The 20,976-nt window shown below is 44.7% G+C and overlaps 3 protein-coding genes across 4 annotated transcripts in view; 2 read left to right on the forward strand and 1 right to left on the reverse strand.

Moving 5' to 3' along the window:
• WTIP (WT1 interacting protein) overlaps window positions 1–6,843 on the forward strand; it is a 79,283-nt gene extending 72,440 nt beyond the window's left edge. The window contains exons 8-10 of the transcript XR_011422288.1: window positions 4,326–4,393; window positions 5,320–5,457; window positions 6,649–6,843. The gene's annotated coding sequence lies outside the window, so the exon portion shown is untranslated. The remainder of the gene's footprint in view (window positions 1–4,325; window positions 4,394–5,319; window positions 5,458–6,648) is intronic.
• On the reverse strand, window positions 6,763–8,429 carry LOC100629682 (major allergen I polypeptide chain 1). The gene is made up of 3 exons (XM_014733905.2): window positions 8,275–8,429; window positions 7,930–8,117; window positions 6,763–6,913 (listed from the first exon to the last, which is right to left on the reverse strand). The coding sequence occupies exons 1-3, from the start codon at window positions 8,333–8,335 to the stop codon at window positions 6,884–6,886; spliced, it is 279 nt and encodes a 92-aa protein (XP_014589391.1). The 5' UTR covers window positions 8,336–8,429; the 3' UTR covers window positions 6,763–6,883.
• A 3,977-nt stretch (window positions 8,430–12,406) lies between these two features.
• LOC106782003 (major allergen I polypeptide chain 2) lies at window positions 12,407–20,765 on the forward strand. Of its 2 annotated transcripts, XR_002810674.2 has the most exons (4): window positions 12,407–12,549; window positions 13,074–13,255; window positions 13,562–13,720; window positions 20,511–20,765. XR_002810674.2 is itself a non-coding variant. In XM_014732802.3 (3 exons), the coding sequence occupies exons 1-3, from the start codon at window positions 12,489–12,491 to the stop codon at window positions 20,610–20,612; spliced, it is 345 nt and encodes a 114-aa protein (XP_014588288.1). In that variant the 5' UTR covers window positions 12,408–12,488; the 3' UTR covers window positions 20,613–20,765. The 2 variants fall into 2 exon arrangements, 1 of the variants encoding a protein (XP_014588288.1); XM_014732802.3 differs by lacking the exon at window positions 13,562–13,720 and having other exon boundaries at window positions 12,408–12,549.
• Window positions 20,766–20,976: the final 211 nt, after the last annotated feature.

The following is a 20,976-nucleotide window of genomic DNA, read 5'->3' on the forward strand; positions in this document are numbered from 1 at the left end:
CGATATAGAGTCTGTATCACCTGGAGCCCGAGAGGGCGAAAACTTAGCGGTCTTTGGTGGTGAAAGCCGTGGGAGTATGCAGTGTTTGTGCTGGCTGTTGGTTTTCTTGATGGCTTCGCTTATTTTATTTTGTACTACTGTTACTGCAGCTTCTTAAGTGGACCCCTGACCTCTCCCATTGCTATTTTCACTCATGGATAGCTAATTGTTGGTTTTTGTAGGGGGATGGAGGTTGAGATCTTCTACTCAGCCATCTCACTAATGTTACTCCCAAATAATTAGAATCAACTTGTCAATTTCTACAAACTGCCTACTGGCATATGGATCAGGTTTGCATTGAATCTAAAGATCAATAGAATTGAAATCTTAACAATATTGAGTCTTCCAACATATGAGCATGGTGTGTCTCTCCATTTATTTATGTCTTTTACTCCTCTCAGTAATCAATGTTGTGTAGCTTCCATTATACAGGTCTTGCTCATATTTTGTTAATTTCATACCAAAATGTTTCATTTTTTTGATGCTATTGTGAATGATATTTTACTTCAATTTTCAATTGTTTGTTGCCTGTATCTAAAAATATGCTTGATTTTTTTATATTGACTTTGTATTCTGCAAATATGTTAAATTCACTTATATGTCCTAATAGTGTTTTTGTAGATTTTTAGGATTTTCTCTGTATATCATAATGTTATCTCTGAATAAAGGGAGTTTAATTTCTTTATTCCAAGCATATTTTGCATTTCTTTTTTCTTGCCTTATTGCACGTTAGAGCTTCCAGTACAAAGTTGAATAGAAATGATAAGAGTGGGTGTCCTTGCCTTATTCTTGATCTTAGAGGGAAAACATTCAGTCTTTCCTCATTAAGTGCAATGTTAGTTGAAATTTTCTTTGGGTTTTTTTGGGTACTTTTTATTAGATTGAGGAAGCGTGCTTCTATTAGTATTGTTCTGACAGGTTTTATCATAAATGAATGTTGATTTTTTTCAATATCATTTCTGCATGTATTGATAAAATCGTAGTTTTACTTCTTCCTTTCCAATATGTATTCCTTTGTTCTTCCTTTATTTCACTGGTCAGAACTTCAGGACAATGTTCAAAAGAAATAGTGAAAGTGGTCATCTTTGTCTTGTTCTCGATTTTTGGAGGAAGGTATTCAATCTTTCACCACTGAGTGTTATGTCAATCATAGGTGTTTTTGCAGGTGCAACTTATAATGTTAATACTGTTAATGTTATAATACAATGTTATTACTAAAATACTTATAATGAAGAAGTTCCATTCTCTTCCTAGTTTATTAATAGGTTTTATTATGAATGTTTTGATTTTTTTCAAACATATTTTCTGCATTGATTGGGATGATTTATGGCTTTTCTTCATTATTCTATTAGTATGGTGGATTACACTGATTGATTTTGATTTTGAATGTTAAACCAATCTTGCATTCTCAGGATAAACACCACTTTGTCATGATGTATCATCCTTTTTAAGTGTTGCTGAATTGGATTTGCTAATATTTTGTTAAGGATTTTTGCACATATGTTTATGAAGAGTACTGGTCTGCAGTTGTAACATTTTTGTCTGGATTTCTTACGAGGATAACGCTGGCCCAAGAGATGAGCTGGGAAGATTCCTTTGTCCTCCATTTTCTTAAAGCATTTATACAGTATTGGTATTATTTCTTCTTCTAACATTTGATAGAATTCACCAGTAAAACTCTGTGAGCCTGGAGCTTTCTATGTGTGAAGTTTTAATTAAAAGTTTAATTTTCTGGGACCAGTCCTGTGACCGAGTGGTTAAGTTTGCGTGTTCTGCTTCGGCAGCCCAGGATTTCGCTGGTTCGGATCCTGGGTGCGGACATGGCACCACTCGTCAGGTCATGTTGAGGCGGCCTCCCACACAGCACAACCAGAGGCACTCACAACCAGAATATACAACTATGTACCGAGGGGCTTTGGGGAGAAGAAGAAGAAGAAAAAAAAAGTTTGATTTTCTTAGCAGATATAGGGTTATTCAGATTTTCTCTTTTGCCTTGAGTCAGTTGCTATAATTTTTGTCTTCAAGGGAGTTTTCCATTTCAGCTAAACCACCAGATTTATTGGCATAATTTGTTCATAATATTTCCTTAGTTTATTTTTACCCTATGTAGACTCTATGAAGATATCCCTTCTTTTATTTCTGATTGGTCATTTGTGTCTTCTTTTCTTCTTAATCAGTAGTACAGGTTTATCAAATTTATTAACTTTTCAAAGAACCAGGTTTTGGTGTTGTTGATAATAATTGTTTATCCATTTTCTACTTCACTGATATTATACTTTCTTAATGAATTGATTAGTAAATACAGTATAATGTCTAGTAGAAGTAGCAGTGCAAGCATCATTACCTTGTTTCTTATTTTAAATGGACTGCTTGTAATATTTTACCATCAAGTAGGATGTTTGTTGTAGTTTTTTCAAATGCACTTTATCACACTTGTGAAGACCTCTTCTGTTCCCAGTTTGTTAAGTTTCTTTAAAATCACAAATGACTGTTCAGCAATATAAGACTTTTTTTCTGCATCAAATTAGATGATTATTTGATCTTTTTCATTTAGTCTGTTGATACAGTGAATTATATGTTTTTGTAATGCTAAGCTATGTTTGCATTCTTGGAATAAAATAAACATTTTTTAACAAAAAAATATATTTTTATACATTATTAGATTAGACTTGCTCATACTTTGTTATTATCTGCATATTACTAAATTATCCCCAAATTCCCCAAGAAGAAACAAAACCTCTTCTTCCTATGGTTAACACATTGAGCAATCTGGTGATCCATTTTTTCCCTGCCTGGATAGCTAGCTCCTGAAGTCTCCTGTCCTCATGCTCCGATCTGGACTGATGACTCTCCAAATCTGGACTGATGATGCAGTGGTTGTCCTGGTATTTCCCTTCCTCATCATCTAGGGAGTTTTGATGTCTTCCTCTTTCTTGATCTACTCTATTGCTTTGAGGACAGACATCTTTTTGTAGCTTCCTGAGAACAGGTGCAAGGAAGGTGAATTTTTTTTTGATTATTACGTATTTGAATTGACAGTTTGATAGGGATAGAATTCTAAGCTGGAAATGATTTTCCTTTAACATTTTGGACACACTCCTCTATTATGTACTAGCTTGCAGTGGTGTCATTCTAACTATTGATCTTCTGAATGCAATTTTGAACCCAGGAAGTGTGGCTCTAGGGTCCCTGCTCTTAACCATTACATCATGCTCCCTCTCCAACTTCCTTCTTGGAGGATGCATACCTGGATGCAGGTAGTCTGTGATGAAAACGTTGGGGAAGAGAGTGTAGACATTTCAATGGTTCCACATAGAAATTTACTATCACTTGCCTCTTTTTGGCTCTGTAGCTTTATTTACTCTTATTTAATCTTGAGTCTTTATTTTTTTCTCCTGGCAGCTAGATCAAAATGGTTCAGATATCTTTCTGACTTATTATTGTTCTTTCTATGCTTCTCCTGAAAGAATGCAGGATGGGCTAACCCCTCATGGCTTGCGTATGAAAGATGCACTTCAGGCGGTGCCAGCCCTGTATGTCTGGTCAGAGCTAGGTTTGTGGTGGAAACAGCGGTGATGTGACTCTGTCTTGCCCTGCTACCATGAGGAGGGCCTCCTCTTAATCGAACTCTGCTGTGTTGGCCCATGCTAAGACTGTGTTCCTGCTGCCCACACATGGGGCTGCGTGCTTCTCTGCAGGCTTTAAAAGTGGGGCCTGTTTGTCTAGCCAAGTGGTGAGTTTGCAATTACCTCAGTAATCAGGGAACGGAGATGATGAATCTGCATGTGTTTTCTATGGTGTCCCTGTCAGAGGAAGATGTATTTCTGTCTCGTTCAACTATTTCCTCTTTTGAGCACCCCTCAGGATCTGCTAAGTCCTGTGCCTTCCTGGGGAGACCCTCCTGGGGCACATAAGAGAACAGCTTCCCCTTCCACATGGACCCCTTCGGAAGCCTGGGTTTGAAGCTCTGGCTGCATTCCCTGAGTCCTGAGCCTGCTAGCATGGCCAGTCTTAGAATGAGTATAAGTAAGTTGTACCTTTGGGACAGAAGTCAATGTTATATAATATTTTTAAAAAAGGAATGGAAGAGAAACTTCCAGCTATGATGGCAACCACCAAGCAGTACTTTCACCAATGCAGATCTCCTTTGCAATCGTGGGGGCAAACCCTTGCACCACTGTGTGTTGGATCTAGGGCTTTTCTCTCTTGGGGGCTTGTCTCAGTCCTGATTCCTCTGTACTTGCACCCAGAACTTGCCTCCATCTCTGTCTCTTCTTGGCTCCTAGGTGTTGGTCAACGGAACAGCGATGCTTCTGCCTGGAATCCCTCAGAGTCCCATGGACTGGGATTGAGGGTACGTCACAAAAGCACCTTGTCAGGGCAGTCTGGGAATTCCACAGTGCAAGGCCCCTAGAGAAATGAATGGCAAGAGAGCACCTCCCTACCCCACCAGAGTTCCCTGTTGTCTGTGTAGGGTGGATGATGGTGCTAAAGGGCCAACCGGCATGTCCCAGTCCCTTCCTCCTGCTGCTTTCGCTGGCCCCTTCTACTTGGTGGTCTTTGCTTCCGGATCAGGCAGATGGACATAGGTCACTGTGTTAGTTTGTGTTCTCACCAAAGGAGACCCAGACACAGGGACTCAGGGGCAGGCAGTTTATTTGGGAGATGATCTCAGGGTGCTCATGTGAAGAACTAAGGAAGGTGAAACAGGAAAGTGAGAAAAACCGTGGGGGTGGGCAACTGGGGCTCAAGCCCACTGGGCACCTTCTCAGGGACAGTGTGGAAATCACCTCAGAACTGACGCACCGGAAGTCAAGGAGGCTGGGGCCTGTAGTGTTTGAGGGTTGTCCTGTGGGCATTAATTCCCCCACACTTTCAGAGTGAGCCTAACAATGATTCAGGCAGCTCCCAGGGGTCAGAGGAAGCCACTAAGCAGTGAAGAGAGATGCAGGGTTGAGGAGGGAGGAAGTGTGCCAGCAGGGGATTATCCACCACAGCGCAGGTGAACTCAGGCCGGCCCACATGGAAATGAGGTGGGGCTTCTATGAGCTGAGGCAAAGTCATGTGAGAATCAGAGATCAAAGCCAACAAGCATTTGACATTTACTTTTCAACCCATCTGAGGTTTGGATGTCAGACAGAAAAAGATTTGGAAGAGCATCTGATTCTGATTTTTTTCCCCCAACCCCAGGGTAGATACAGATTCTGTAGGTTGGAGGCAGGCAGCGAGAGGGGAGGGAGCGCATGGACAATATCGAGATGTCTCTTTGGTGCCCAGCAGTCCGTAGGGAGTTCTGTGGGAGTTGAGCAATGGCCAAGAGACTGATTGTGTCCCAGTGAGGACAAGCTGCCCTTCTCTCCTCTCCTCCTCATCTTTGGACGGACACGCGTCACACCCATACGCTTGCTGCAGACAAGGGTGAGTCTTTGTTCAGGACATGCACCACCCACCCAGCTCATCGGGGTGGCAACTCTCCTTTCAGAAGCCCTGGAGCTTTTAAGTCCGTAGAATGGGGGAGAGATAGAATATGCATCCTAGGTCACATGTGCAAGGGTGATGAGAAGGGTCTCTACCCCACAACCTACTCATACCCCCTAAACTCCCCTTGCCCTGACAGAGGCAGTTCTGCATCTTAGAAGTGGCCTCCAGCCAGACCCTTGGGATCAGAGCAGTGGGGCATTGACCAAGAGCCAGGTCTCACTCTGGGCGAGGTGGCCTTCCCCTGCTACCCCCGGAGTATGCTTCACATGGAGAGAAGCGGCTGCTCTGGATCACCTCTGGGGGCCTCTCCTAAGCCTCTTCACCCTGAGGGTCTCAGAGGTACCCCCACCACACTGCGGGCAGGGCCCTGTGGTGTAAGCCCAGTGGACTCTTTTCTGGGAGAACTCTCGGTCGCTTGTGGTGGAGCTATGAGAGGTGCTGGGGGTTAGGCCAAGCGGAGTCAGGGTGGCAGCGGGGACTGAGAAGGCGCCACAATCACGGCCATGGAGCAGAGCCACAGGAGGAGTTGTGAAGCTCCAGGACGCAGGACCCCTACTCTAAGCATTAGACCCACCTTACAGTACATTTACCTGGAGGCAACTGAAGCCACACTTGAGCGGTTGTCATTAGGGTAAACTGAGGTTCAAGAAGTGACCAGATTAGCACTTGTACCTTGATCCTTCGTTCTTTCTCTCCTGTCAGGCGCTTGGGACAGGGGCCCCTTCTCACCTATTTTACTCTGGCCTCACCACAGCGTGCAGATGGGAGGCATTTCCATTTCATAGGTGGGAGTCAGAGGCCCAGAGGACTGGAACACGTGCACAGCCGCACGCGACTTAGCCGAGCCTGTCTCCCCCGCAGAGGACAGGCAGGGGCGGGGGTGGCGCGGGGGCTGCAGCAGATTCTGCTGCCCAGGACCTAGGAAATCTTTGGCAGGCACTTTACACCTCTGCGCGTCAGTTTCTTCACTTGTAAGACTAGGATGATTACTCCCATCTCTCAAGGTTGCTGGGAGGACAAAATTTGGTAGATAATGCATGTGACCTGTGGGTTCTGGTCACAGAAGTGCTCAAACACTAATTCTAATTATCCTGACCCCCCTCCCCCCACCGATTGAATTGAGTGAAGGAGCAACATCTGACAGCATTCAAATCCAGCCACAGTTGGAAGTCACACCAGGGGTCCTGCTGTACCCCCACCCACCACCAAAAGCCCGATCCCCAAGGAGTGAGCACTCTCTCGTGAATTGCAAGGCTTTTATTGCTGGAATCTTCTAATCAGACACCCGGACATGGCAGATTGCTCAGACTACTTAGTGATCAGGCAAGTGACTTCCTTGGGGCTCCTGGCAAGGATGGCTCCATTAACAAAAATCACTTGAGTATATTTTCTCCTGCAAAGAGAAGGTCAGGGAACCCGGTGAGGCCTCAAGCGGTGAAAGAGACATCCAGCTGCACTGGACACTCACTGGACACTTCCTGGGGAGGGCCAGCAGGCTGGTTTGGAGGGTGGCCTCTGGAACTGAGCAGGTAAAGGTGGATTCCTCCCAACTTCCTACACCACAAAAGAGTCCCGGGGTGTGCCTAGAAGCTTCCTCCAACAGAAGAGAGAGAGTAGGAGCAGTTGCCCTGGTGGGATGGGGGCAAGGCGGCGACAGAATGGGAAGAGGCTGCTGAGCAGGAACTGGCAGGGTTCAGATGCGCCTATGGGCAACTGGGAGTCTCCAGGAATGAGCTGACCCCAGTCTGCTTCCTCCATCTGCCCCTTGGCCCCTTGCGGCTGAAGCAGTGGTTTGTTCCCACCACCTCCTGGGGCAGCAGAGAGAGGATTTTCTGTGATTCTCCACTTGGGGCATCCAGGTCTGGGGAGGGCAGGAGTGTGGCTTTTGGATGCTGCCTCCTCTCCTGGCATGTGAGGCACAGAATGGCCTTCTGGGATCCAGACAACAAGGCAAAATGAAGGTCTTAAGGGGGATGGTGTAGGATGGTAGGTAAGGTAAAGAAACCAATGTTTGGAGAAGGCAAGGACCCGTGCTAGTGATTTGAAGATCTAGGCTCATGTGCTAGAGAGCCTGGAGTCAGGGAGGCCAGAGCTAAGGGCCTGACACCAAGCAGGTGGTGCCATGGAGACACAAGGGTCTGGAGGGTCCCAGGCTGGTGGCCCAGCAGAGCTGAGCAGTCAGAGCCAGCCCGAGAGCTCAAGGGCTAGACCAATTTTTCCCTGTCCAGTCCTTCCCTACTTGGTTGGTGTCTGCCCCATCCTCTCCACCTCCTCCTTCATGAGGTTCTTTCCCTTCCCAGGTTCCCAGGGGAGGGTCATGGTGGAGAGGAGGATGAGCTCCCCCACCCCACACTGCCCTGAGAGGCCTCCAGACAGGCGCCAAAGGCACAGACACACAGCTCGACCCACCAGCACACTGAGGGCATTCTCCTTATCCTCGGCTGTCAATTTCTTATCAATGCAGTTCTTTAGCTTTTCAGCATTGGCCAATATTACAGGATTGCGTTGGTACTGTGAAACTTTTTTAACATAGTCATCAGGGGTTCCTGTCAGGAATATATTAACATCTTCCTTCACGGCTGGGCAAATGTCACAATCTGGAAAACAAAGACAAGCTGACACTCCCTTGAAAGACATGCATCAGAACATACTCTTCCCTTCCCCCTCCCAACATGCTCAGAACTGCCCTGGGAAAGCGTCGGAGCCCCTGGAGAACCCGTGCTCCCAGGCCCCTATTTCCCAGCTACCACCCACTTCTGCCTGGGATCAGAAGCAAGGTGGTCCAGAGCAGCACGAGAGCACCAGCCCGCTTCATGGTGCAGGTGGCAGGTGCTCACTTTCAATTCTGCAGCCCTTTTATACCTGCTGTTGGCCCCACCATGGGGCAGGAGGGACCTTCACCTGACCCTGCCTTTTCTAGCAGGTGCTGCCAGGCGTCTCCCAGGCCACAGCTTGGAATTGCCTGGGGCTGCGGAGGGAGGAGGTGTGTGTGCTGGTGAGGTGCTAAGTCCCTGAGTCAACAAAGGGCACTGGCTTGGCCTTCCTTCCCCATCTTGGGGGCTGCGTCCCAGGGTCAGCTGATGGGAAAAGCTTAAGAACTGAAATTTCCCGGGTTGACAGGGCAAAGGGGCAACAAGGCTCCCAATCAGGCCTCCTGAATGATGGCCATTGTCAGCCCATCACAACTGCAGGTGACCTTGAAGACCGTCTGGTCTCAACTTGATGATTTTTCAGGAAACTCAGTCTGTAGTTAAAGGTCTCACGGCTGGTAAGTGTCAAGGGAAGGCCCGAGCAGCAGCCCTGACCCCCTGGTCAGGCTCCCTGGTGGCTGCTGCCCTGCCCTGTTTTCATCACAATCTCTGTCCTTGACCTGCTCAGTGGCGTCTCTTGAGCTAGTCCCATAAGCCTGTTTCTGGAGCCCTGATTCCTCCCCTACATGCTGGCCCACAAGCTCTAGTTGTCTGTTGACCAAGTCCTGCCACTTGGTTATAACACGGCAGTCTGACACAGAAATATAATTTTTCTCCAACTTGCTTCTTTTGAGTTTTTCTGTACTGTACACACCATCAGTCCTCCACAGCTACAACCTGAGCAAAACCCAAGCTCCTTCTATGACCCACACCTGCTGTGCAATTTGTATAACCAGCACCCTGCCTGCTGCCTCTCTGAAGGTCTCCCTGCCACCTTCTCCATTGCTGGCCTCCTTTCTGTTTCTTGACCACGCCAAGTGTGCTCCTGCAGCAGGGCCTTTGCACATGCTGCCCTCACTGCCTGGAATACTCTTCCGCCAAGTGGCTGCATGAGTGACCATGTAAGTCCTCAGGTCTCTTCAAATCTCATGTTATCAGAGAGACTTGCCCACACTCTTGACACCTCTATTGAAGGGCACTCCCCCGCACCACAGCTCTCTCGGTTCTCTGCTGCTTCAGCTTTCTCCACAGCTCTTCTTGCCATTTGTTGATTGCCTTCTGCTCCCTCTTAGTCCCTGGAGAGCGAGGGCCTTTCTGCGTGTGTTGCTGCATCCCCGGGTCTAGGACAGCGGCCAACACGCAGTAGGTGCTTCACAGATGTTTGTTAGATGAATGGAAGGAATATCCCATTTCTCTGGAGTCTGCACATGAGAATTTTTTACTTATACTTGCTATATATGTTTATGAATATTGCCTGGGATTACTTAAGGTAAAGGTTTTAAACGTTTTGTTAAGTCAGAATTAAGAAGCTTGTGAGGGAGGCACTTGCCTCACCTTTTCTTGAGTCATCTGTGACAGAACAAGTTCTGTTGAAGCCCAGAGTCGCTGGGAGGACACAAGCTCTCTAACCCACTCGGAACCCTAAGCCAAACGGGATTCACATCCGGTAACTGCTCTTGGCAAAGAGGCCCCAAGTGCTGAGCTGCAGCTGTCAGCTGGCCACCACAGAGCCACTCCTTGCCACATCTACTGATGCCCAGTGGCCATACCTCTGAAGGTCACCCCGTGCGGGGCTCAGGTTACTGCCATATCCCTCAGAGTTTCCTGGACACCTTTTAGCCCAGGAAAGTGAGCCCCATATGCCCCAGGCCACATGTGCTTGCTCATTCTCTACCTGGGACAGAATTTCAGCGTGGTGGGACACCTGGGCGAGGACCATGTGTCTACTGTTCTTCACAAGGCACTTCTTCAACCCTCTCCTCCGCTCTGTGGGATGATGGAGCAGGGCTTGGAGTACTGAAGTAACACAATCAGGATGCGAATGTCAGGCAGTCCCAGTGCCCTTCCGAGGGTGCCACAACATCATCTGAGATGTCTCCCGGTGGTGGGAGGGGAGGATTGCTGGTCAAGGTCAATGGAGGAGTTGCAGCATGTGCAGTCTTTTCCTAATGCAAGGTTTGTTTTTTTTTTAAATAAATTTTAATTTTGGGATAATTTTAGGTTTACAGAAAAGTCGCAAAGATTTGTCAAAACCAAGAAACTGACATTGGTGCACTACTATTAACTAAGTTCCAGACTTTATTTGGGTTTCGCCAGCTTGTCCGTTAATGTCCTCTTTGTGTTCCAGGATCCAATGATCCAATCCACACCCTAAACACACCACGTTAATCACATCTCCCGGGCTCCTTTCCTCGGTCTTTCCTGGTTTGTCATGGCCTTGGCAGTCTTGAGGAGGACTGGTCAGGTATTGTAGAATGTCCCCCAGGCTGAGTTTGTCTGCTGTTTTTCTCATAATTTAGACTGGGCTTCAGACTTTGGGTTTTTGGGAGACAGCCCAGGGGTGAAGTACCCTTCTTGTCACATGACATCAGGGCACATGTGATATCAGCATGTCTTTCCACTGGTGATATCAGCCTCGATCACGTGATCAGTGTCGTGTTGGCCAGGTTTCCACGCTCTTTTCCTCTTTCCCTATTCTTGTCTTTGGAAATGAGTTGCTACATCTAGCCCACTCTCAAGGCGGGCAGGGCGGTAACTCTACCATCTGGAGGGGAGTTTCTACATATAGTATTTGGAATGCTTCTGTGAGGAAAGTTTGTCTCTTCTCCCTCATTTGTTTATTTATGAAGTCATTTATTTATATCAGCATGGACTTGCACATATTATTTTATACTTTGGGTTGTCATTCAATACTGTGTTCATTTGTTGTTCAAATTGTCCCACATTTAGCCATGGGGAGCTTTCGCAGGCTTCCTTCTGCTAGAGTTTTCACAGACTATCTCATCTTCTTTATGCCAACAAACTACTTTCCTAGAGTAGAAGGTTGACTTTAACTCTTGAGAGAGTTTAAGCAGATGGAGTGCCACCTCTGCTCGACCCAGCTCTCTGGGCCACAGGACTCCACTGAACAGTGGCCTGTAGGGTCGTGGACCCCTGAGTCTCTGACACGGGAAACAAACTGCACAACCCACTATGCTCACTGATGTTTCTGGGTGGGCTGTGTAGTCCAAACTCCTCTTGGGGCCAGGTTGACTGATGGAGGAGGGTGAGACAGCCAGAAGGAACAAGGTTGGAGCCACTGAGAGTCAAGAAGGTGCCCAGGAATTTGCTCCCTTAAGGGTGAGAGGGAAGCTCGTGGCATAACCCCAAACTGGAGCATTACCTGAGAAAACCCACACGGCCGTGAAGTCCTGCAACTTACCTGGTAGGGAGTGGTCCAGAGCCCAGGGATGGTGTTCACCTGTCCCCAAGGCTCGATTCAGAGACCGCAGCAGTCAAGATGGTCAAGAGGCTCCAGTCAGGCCCAGCTCCCCATACTTGTCTGCAGGACTTCAACTTGGTAAAAGGAAGTTTTCTGGATTAACTTTTGTTTACCTATAGTGGCATAGACCTGTCCTTGACTCCTCCTGTGCTTTTCATCTCCACATTTTTTTTTTAAAGATTTTATTTTTTCCTTTTTCTCCCCAAAGCCCCCCAGTACATAGTTGTATATTCTTCGTTGTGGGTCCTTCTAGTTGTGGCATGTGGGACGCTGCCTCAGCGTGGTTTGATGAGCAGTGTCATGTCCGCGCCCAGGATTCGAACCAACGAAACACTGGGCCGCTGGCAGCGGAGCGCGCGAACTTAACCACTCGGCCACGGGGCCAGCCCCTCATCTCCACATTTTTGGAGGATACTGTGTTGGATGCCAGGAAAGTTTGGGGGAAGAACGACTAGGATCAGAGGTGACTCTGGGGCTGGGACAACAGAACATTTGGCTCAGGATACAGTCAGTTAGAAATGTCAGCTCAATTTGGCTCAGAATGGAGTCATTTAGAAATGTCAGTTTCGACTGGTCTTTGGCAAAGGTAAAACCACATCTTCTTCAGGAGCTTTGCTCTCAGAGTAGGAGGGGCTTCCCACACTTAACACCCCAAGGGCCAAGGGAAACTACCTGTGCCAAGTCTCTGCCCTTAGGCTTTTGGAGCTCCTGGGAACGGTGCGCTAGACTCAGGGAGCTAGTAGTTTATAAGGCAGCAGAAACCCTGCCCTGTGAAGAGCATTCTAGCAGTTGACACTATGAAGGGGGCACTGCTTGTGCTGGCCTTGCTGGTGACCAGAGAGCTGGGCATCAAGATGGGTGAGACTAGAAAGGAGGGAACAGATGGCCTTCTTGATCCTTGCCTCACCCCATCTCACTCCACCCCAGCATGGTGACCACAGAGCAGGTTCTGGTGACAGATTTAGGGGGCAGCTGGGAGACCATTGCCCAGGAGTCCTGCAGAAACCCTCTGAGGTTTTCAGTCTTTGAATGGAGGGAGAGGTTGGAGATGGAGGGGTCGTTAGTGGTGCACACAGTAGGGGATAGTTAGTTGGGGTAGAGGGGCTTATTTGAAGGTCGGAAGCAGGCAGGTGGGTACGCCTGAGGGCAGTGGTCACGGGCAGAGGGCTCTCTTGTCCTTTCCCCTCACACTGTTCCCTTCAGCTGGAAGTGCTTCATAGAGAATGTTCTTTCTGTCTGGGGTGTAAGCAGTCCCGGGAGAGGGCAGGTCTCTCTGGAAGATGAGTCAGGAGACACCGGATATGTGAATTACTTTCAACTGGTGGGGAAGCAGGAACCTCTTACACTGGCGATTCCTTTGATGAGGTGTTTTCTTTCTTCAGCGGAAGCTTGCCCGAGTTTTTATGCAGTCCTTGGTGTGTTGTCCCTTGGAAGCAAGACACTGTTGGACACCTCCCTCAATCTGGTCAATGCTACTGAACCGGAAAAAGTAGCCATGGGAAAAATCCAGGATTGCTACAATGAGGCGGGAGTCATAACCAAGATCTCGGATCTGATCATCATGGTAACTTACTCTCCTTTCCCCAACTCCCACCCTGACGAGATACATGCAGGATATTGCAATATGCCACATTCAAACAGATCATGCAATCGTGGGCTACACAACAGACAAGAGCTATAAACAATCAAGTACCTAAACCTTTGCTCCACCCTCCAGCACATATAGTATGTAACCACATGCATGTGCACAGCCAGCCTGTTCTATCACACATGTCCCTATCGTGCCAATTAGCTCACATACAATAGGAAAATAGGGGACTAATACCACTGCAACACAGAAAGTGTATTGACACGTGTGATTGTTTTCCAGGTTAGGGGAGCTAGCATTGCAGGAGTAGATTTTTAACCTTTGGCTGGAAAGAAAGAGCTCAGCTCCTGCACATGTAGGAGCTCCGGCAGCTCTATTTTCGCAATATTAAAAATGAGCACCTGCCTTTAGATTCTTCCCAGGAAGAGACTCCCCGGCTTGGTAAGGCTTCTGGCTTTTGGCCAGTTTCATTTCCTTTTTTGTTTTTTAAAATTGAGGTCATAATAGTTTATAACATTGTGGAATTTCAGTTGTATATTATTGTTTGTCAGTCATCTTGTACGTGTGCCCCTTCACCCCTTGTGCCCACCCCCCATCTTCCCGCTGGTAACCATTAAATAGTTCTCTTTGTCTGTGTGTTTGTTTATCTTCCACATATGAGTGAAATCATACGGTATTTGTCTTTCTCTGTCTGGCTTATTTCGCTTAACATCATACTCTCAAGGTCCATCCATGTTGTTGTGAATGGGACGATTTCGTCTTTTTTTATGGCTGAGTAGTATTCCATTGTGTATATATACTGCATCTTCTTTGTCTAACCATCCATTGATCGGCACTTGGGTTGCTTCCACGTCTGCTATTTGCGAATAATGCTGCAGTGAACATAAGGGTGCATAAGTCTCTTTGAGTTGTTGATTTTAAGCTCTTTGGATAAATACCCAGTAGTGGGATAGCTGGGTCATATGGTATTTCTATTTTTAATTTTGTGAGAAATTTCCATACTGTTTTCCATAGCGGCTGTACCAGTTTGCATTCTCACCAGCAGTGGATGAGGGTTCCCTTTTTCCACAACCTCTCCAACATTCGTCATTTTTTGTCTTGGTGATTATAGCCATTCTAATGGGTGTAAGGTGCTATCTTAATGTAGTTTTGATTTGCATTTCCCTGATGATTAGTGATGTTGAACATCTTTTCATGTACCTGTGGCCCATCTGTATATCTTCTTTGGAAAAATATCTATTCATATATTCTGCCCATTTTTTGATCGGCTTGTTTGTTTTTTTGTAGTTCATTTGTGTGAGTTCTTTATATATTTTGGAGATTAGCCTCTTGTCATATATATGATTTACAAATATTTTATCCCAGTTGGTGGGTTATCTTTTTGTTTTGTTCCTGGTTTGCTTTGCCTTGCAGAAGCTTTTTAGTCTGAGGAAGTCCCACTTGTTTATTTTTTCTTTTGTTTCCCTTGTCTGAGTAGACATGCCATTTGAAAAGATCCTTCTAAGACCGAGGTCAAAGAGTGTACTGCCTTTATCTTCTATGAACTTTATGGTTTCAGTTCTTAACTTCAAGTCTTTGATCCATTTTGAGTTAATTTTTGTGTATGGTGAAAGATAATGGTTTACTTTCATTCTTTTGCTTGTGGCTGTCCAGTTTTCCCAACACCATTTATTGAGGAGACTTTCCTTTTTCCACTGTATGTTCTTAGCTCCTTTGTCGAAGATTAGCTGTCCATAGATTTGTGGTTTTATTTCTGGGCTTTCAATTCTGTTCCATTGATCTGTGTGCCTGTTTTTATACCAGTACCATGCTGTTTTGATCACTATGGCTTTGTAGTATATTTTGAAGTCAGGGATTGTGAAGCCTCCAGCTTTGTTCTTTTTTCTCAGGAATGCTTTAGCAATTCGAGGTCTTTGGTTGCCCCATATGAATTTTAGGATTCTTTGTTCTATTTCCGTGAAGAATTTCATTGGGATTCTGATAGGGATTGCATTGAATCTGTAGATTGCTTTAGGCAGTATGGACATTTTTACCTAAGTTTATTCTTCCAATCCATGAGCATGGAATATCTTTCCATTTCTTTATGTATCATCGATTTCTTTCAGTAACATCTTATAGTTTTCATTGTATAGGTCTTTCATCTCCTTGGTTAAATTTATTCCTAGATATTCTATTCTTTTTGTTGTGATTGTAAATGGGATTGTATTCTTGAGTTCTCTTTCTGTTAGTTCCTTATTAGAGTAAAGAAATGCAACTGATCTTTGTAAATTGATTTTGTACCCTGCAAATTTGCTGCAGTTTTTTTATTATTTTTAATAGTTTTCTGATGGATTCTTTAGGGTTTTCTATATATAAAATCATGTCTTCTGCAAACAGCAAGAGTTTCACTTCCTCATTTCCTATTTGGATTCCTTTTATTTCTTTTTCTTGCCTAATTGCTCTGGCAGAAACCTCCTGTACTCTGTTCAGTAAGAGTGGTGAGAGTAGACACTCTTGTCTTCTTCCTGTTCTCAGAGGGATGGCTTTCATTTTATCCCCATTGAATATGATGTTGGTTGTGTGTTTGTCATATATGGACTTTACTATATTGAGGTACTTTCCTTCTATGTCCATTTTATTGAGACTTTTTATGATAAATGGATGTTGGATCTTGTCAAATGCTTTCTCTGAGTCTATGGAGATGATCATGTGGTTTTTATTCCTCATTTTGTTAACGTGGCATATCAAATTGATTGATTTGTAGATGTTGAACCATCCCTGTGTCCCTAGTATAAATCCTGCTTGATCATGGTGTATGATCCTTTTAGTGTATTGCTGTATTTGGTTTGCAAATATTTTGTTGAGGACATTTGCATCTATGTTCATCAGTGATATTGGCCTGTAATTTTCCTTCTTTGTGTTGTCCTTGTCTGGCTTTGGTATCAGGGTGATGTTGACCTCGTAGAATATGTTAGGAATATTTCTGTCTTCCTCAATTTTTTGGAATAGTTTGAGAAGAATAGGTAATAAATCTTTGAATGTGTGGTAGAATTCTCCAGAGAAGCCATCTGGTCCTGCACTTTTATTTTTGGGGAGGTTTTTGATTACTGCTTTAACCTCTTTACTTGTGATTGGTTTATTCAGATTCTCTATTTCTTCTTGATTCAGTTTTGAGAGGTTGTATGAGTCTAAGATTTTATCCATTTCTTCTAGATTGTCCAATTTATTGGCATACAGTTGTTCATAATATTCTCAATCCTTTGTATTTTTGTGGTATCCATTTTAATTTCTCCTCTTTCATATCTTCTTCTTTTTTTTTTTTAATTTAAGCCTTCTCTCTTTTTTTCTTAGTGAGTCTGGCTAAGGGTTTGTCAATTTTCTTTATCTTCTGAAAGAACCAGCTGTTTGTTTCATTGCTCCTTTCTACTGTGTTTTTAGTCTCTATTTCATTTATTTCTGCTCTAATTTTTATTATTTCCCTCCTCCTGTTGACTTTGGGCTTTGTTTGTTCTCCTTTTCCTACTTCTATTAGGTGTAGTTTAAGATTGCTTATTTGAGATTTTCCTTGTTTGCTAAGGTGGGCCTGTATTGCTATGAATTTCCACCTTAGGACTGTTTTTGCTGCATCCCATATGAGTCTGTATGGTGTATTTCCATTTTCACTTCTCTCCAGATATTTTTTGATTTCTCCTTTAATTTCTTCAATGATCCATTCGTTGCTAAGTAACATATTATTTAGTCTCCATATTTCTGTCCCTTTCCTAGATTTTTTCTGGTAGCTAATTTCTAGTTTCATAGCATTGTGGTCAGAAAAGCTGCTTGATATGATTTCAATCTTCTTAAATTTATTAAGGCTTGGCTTGTTTCCCAACATATGGTCTATCCTTGAGAATGTTCCATGTGCACTTGAGAAGAATGTGTATTCTGCTGTTTTTGCGTGGCGTGTTCTATATATATCTATAAAGTCCACCTGGTCTGGTTTTTCATTTAAATCCACTATTTCCTTGTTGACTTTCTGTCTTCATGATCTATCCATTGATGTAAGTGGGGTGTTAAGGTCCCTTACTATTATTGTGTTGTTGTTAACATCTCCTTTTAGGTTTGTTAATAGTTGCATCATGTACTTTGGTGTTCCTGTGTTGTGTGCATATATATTTATAAGTGTTATGTCCTCTTGGTGGCGTGTCCCTTTGATCATTATAAACAGCCCCTCTTTATTTCTCATTACCTGTTTTACCTTGAAGTGCACTTTGTTTGATATAAGTATGGCAACACCTGCTTTCTTTCATTTCCCATTTGCTTGGAGTATCATCTTACATCCCTTCACTGTGACCCTGTGTTTGACTTTGGAGCTGAGATGTGTTTCCTGGAGGCAGCATATTGTTGGGTCTTGTTTTTTAATGCATCCTGCCACTCTGTGTCTTTTGATTGGAGAATTAAATCCATTTACATTTAGAGTGATTTTTGATATATGAGGGCTTAATGCTGCTATTTGGTCACTTGTTTTCCCATTCTCCTGCATTTCCTTTGTTTCCCGTCTTGTATATTTTGGACTACCAATTTGGTTAGGTAGTTTTCTATGTTGGTTTTCTCAGTTTTCTCCTTATTTATTATTTGTGTCTCTGTTCTACTTATGTGTTTAGTGGTTACCATGAAGTTGGTATGAACAATCTTGTAGATGAGATAATCCATTTTCTCACAACCTCTTATTTCCTTAGCGTAAGCAGATTCAATCCCTTTCCTCTTCCCCTCCTAAGCTGTTTTTGTCATATCTTATTCCATCCTGTGTTGTAAATTTGTGGTTAAACTGACAAGCTTACATTTGTTTTTGGTGTTTTCCTTCCGTTTACCTTTAATGTTATATTTGAGTGTTTGCTAACCTGTTCTGATGGATAGCTACAATTTTCTGATTTTTTCTACCTATTTATCTCTTACTCAGGGCTTTGTAACCCCTTTTTTCTTTGTTTTCCACGTATGAGGGCCTTCTTGAGGATTTCTTGTAGGGGGTCTTGTGGCTTTGAACTCCCCTAGCTTTTGTTTATCTGGGAAAATTTTTATTTCTGCATCATCTCTGAAGGATATTATCCCTGCATAGAGTATTCTTGGCTGAAAGTCTTTGACTTTCAGAACTTTGAATACGTCATTCCACTCTCTCCTAGCCTGTATGGTTTCTGCTGAGAAATCCACTGAAAGCCTGATGGGGCTTCCTTTGTACTTTTTTTCTTCTTCCTTGCTGCCCTTAATATTTTTCTTTGTCATTTACTTTTGCCAGCTTTACTACTATATGCCTCGGAGAAGCTCTTTTTACATTGATATAGTTAGGAGATCTATTGGCTTCTTTCAGTTGTATTTCCAGCTCCTTCCCCAGATTTGGGAAGTTCTCAGCTATTATTTCTTTGAATAAGTTTTCTGCTCCATTCTCCTTTTCTTCTTCCTCTTGAATACCTATAATCCTTATGCTGCATTTCCTAATTGAGTTGGATATTTCTCGGAGAATTTCTTCATTAATTTTTGGTCTTATTTTCTTTCCTCCTCCATCTGAAACATTTCTATATTTCTGCCCTCCAGACTGCTGATTCGTTCCTCCATACTATCAGCTCTATTGTTTAGGCAGTCCAGATTCTTCTTTATCTCATCCATTGTGTTTTTCATCTCCAACATTTCTGATTGGTTCTTCTTTATAGTTTCAATCTCTTTTGTGAAGAAGTTCCTGATTTCTTTGAACTGTCTATTTGTATTTTTTTGGTAACTCATTGAGTTTTTTAATGATAGCTATTTTGAATTCTCTGTCATATATATTATAATTTTCTCTGCCTTCAGGATTGATTTCTGGGTGCTTGTCATTTTCTTTCTGGTCTGGAGAATTAATATATCTTTTCATACTGTCTGAGAGTGTGGATTGCTGCCTCCACATAGTGATAGTATTTGGTCACAGCTTCCACCTGCTGCCACTTGGTGGGGGTCAAGAACTGTGTATTCTGAGCCCGCTGCCATCCACAGCTTGGCAGCTCCAGCCACTGGCTGCTTTTCTATCTTTTCAGTGTTCTGGCCGACTGGCTGAGCTGGAGCGCTGAGCAGGGGGAGGGGCACTTTGTTTTACCTGCATGATCCTGGGGACATTCTTGCTCTGCCCTCACTATCTGCTCTCCTGTGGTGCTAGCTTGATGGAGACACCCCTGCAATAGCTTAGTCACCTTTGTGTGAGGATTTCCCTTGGGCTGTGAGGGAATTTGGAGAGCCAAGGTGTTCCTATGGAAGGCTGCCCCACCCCATTCTTCTCTCAGAGCCATGGGGTCCAGAGCCCAGGGTCCCTGCCACTGGGGGAGGGAGAGGAGATTACCCTTACCTCCTTCCACTTCCCTCAGGGGGACCAGCACCTCCACTTTCAGATATATGGCTGCAGGGGTCTCTCAGACATCTTTTGTGGTGTATGAATGTCTTCTGTTGGGATATGAATATCCTTTTCACTGGATCTTAGGGAGGAAAGCCTAAGTGGACAGCTTACTCTGCCGTGATCCTGATATCACTCACGCAGTTTCATCTCCTTTTGTATTCACCTTGATAGCTATTCCTCTGGCTCAGAGTTCCACTTCCATCAGTATTGTCTCAGTGTCTACCAGCCAGAATTTCCACGGCCTGAGGGCCCTGAGGCAGCTTCTAGCTACATGCTGCTGCTCACCAGGGCTTGTCAATGTGTCTCCTGATGAACTATCTCTTTTTTGTCATTATTCTTGTTACACAGTTACAGAGATTTTGAATAGTCTGTCTCTTAACCTATTTTCCCCAGAGTGCTGATTGTGCAAAATGAGAGGTTTCTCAAGAAGCAGAATTTCTTGCACTAATATAGGCACAGAGGGCACAGGAGAGTGTTTACAGCATGTGCACAAACTTTCCATACATCCTGTACACCTGACAGATGAGTCTCAGGTATAGGAGACATCACAAACACCCAGACTCAGTCAGCTTGCCCCTCTCTCAGGCCCAGCCCACACCATGCCTTCCAGAACCTTCTCATCTCCTTCTCTCCTGTTTAGACTCCTTCCTGAAACCTGTGCATGGGTGATTGGGGAGCCATCCTCCTCCTGGCCTGACTGATTGCAGCCCCTCCCCAGTGGTGGGCCTGTAGGCCAGAGGTTCTTGCTTGGGATGGAGCTGAATCATTGATGCTGAGGAGTGAGGTGGTCCTGGGAAGAAAGGATGGCTCTGCTGTGGGCTCAGGTTCTCTGTCCATCCTCATCTTACTCTCTCCCAGGGTACTATCACCACCAGCCCAGAATGCATCAGCCACGCACTGAGCACATTGACGACGGATGTTCAAGAAGGCATTTCTAAGCTGAACCCTCTGGGGAGATGAATCTTTGTCTCTGATGCCCAGCCTGAGCTCTATCATCCTGCCCTGTTCTCCTTCTCACCTGAAGCTGGAATCCAGACACCTGTCTCCTCTACCCCCCCCCCCCCCCCCGTGTAGTCTTCACTAGGTTGATTCTAATAAAATCAGTGCAGCTTGGCTCTCTGTGTGCTGTATGGGGAGTGCGTGAGGCCTGGCAGGAGATCATGGGAGGGGTGAGGAGAAGTGCCACTGTGGTTACTGACAGCATGGGGACTGGAGTCAGACAGAACCAGGATAAACCTAGGCCCTGTCACTGACTAGCTGTAGGACCATGGGCAAGCTGTTTTTATCTTTCTCAGGCTATTTCCTCATCTGTAAAACAGGGATT

This window comes from Equus caballus, chromosome 10, assembly GCF_041296265.1.
Source record: "Equus caballus isolate H_3958 breed thoroughbred chromosome 10, TB-T2T, whole genome shotgun sequence".
NCBI classification, from domain to species: domain Eukaryota; kingdom Metazoa; phylum Chordata; class Mammalia; order Perissodactyla; family Equidae; genus Equus; species Equus caballus.

What these genes read in the sequence shown, in the direction of transcription:
- LOC100629682 (XM_014733905.2), bottom strand. Translation starts at nt 8,335, where the DNA reads ATGAAGCGGGCTGGTGCTCTCGTGCTGCTCTGGACCACCTTGCTTCTG. An exon ending in GCTTCTGATCCCAGGCAGAA is followed by an intron (nt 8,118 to 8,274) that starts GTGGGTGGTAGC and finishes TTTGTTTTCCAG; the next exon opens with ATTGTGACATTTGCCCAGCC. An exon ending in AGAATGCCCTCAGTGTGCTG is followed by an intron (nt 6,914 to 7,929) that starts GTGGGTCGAGCT and finishes TTCTCTTTGCAG; the next exon opens with GAGAAAATATACTCAAGTGA.
- LOC106782003 (XM_014732802.3), top strand. Translation starts at nt 12,489, where the DNA reads ATGAAGGGGGCACTGCTTGTGCTGGCCTTGCTGGTGACCAGAGAGCTG. An exon ending in AGAGCTGGGCATCAAGATGG is followed by an intron (nt 12,550 to 13,073) that starts GTGAGACTAGAA and finishes TTCTTTCTTCAG; the next exon opens with CGGAAGCTTGCCCGAGTTTT. An exon ending in TCTCGGATCTGATCATCATG is followed by an intron (nt 13,256 to 20,510) that starts GTAACTTACTCT and finishes ACTCTCTCCCAG; the next exon opens with GGTACTATCACCACCAGCCC.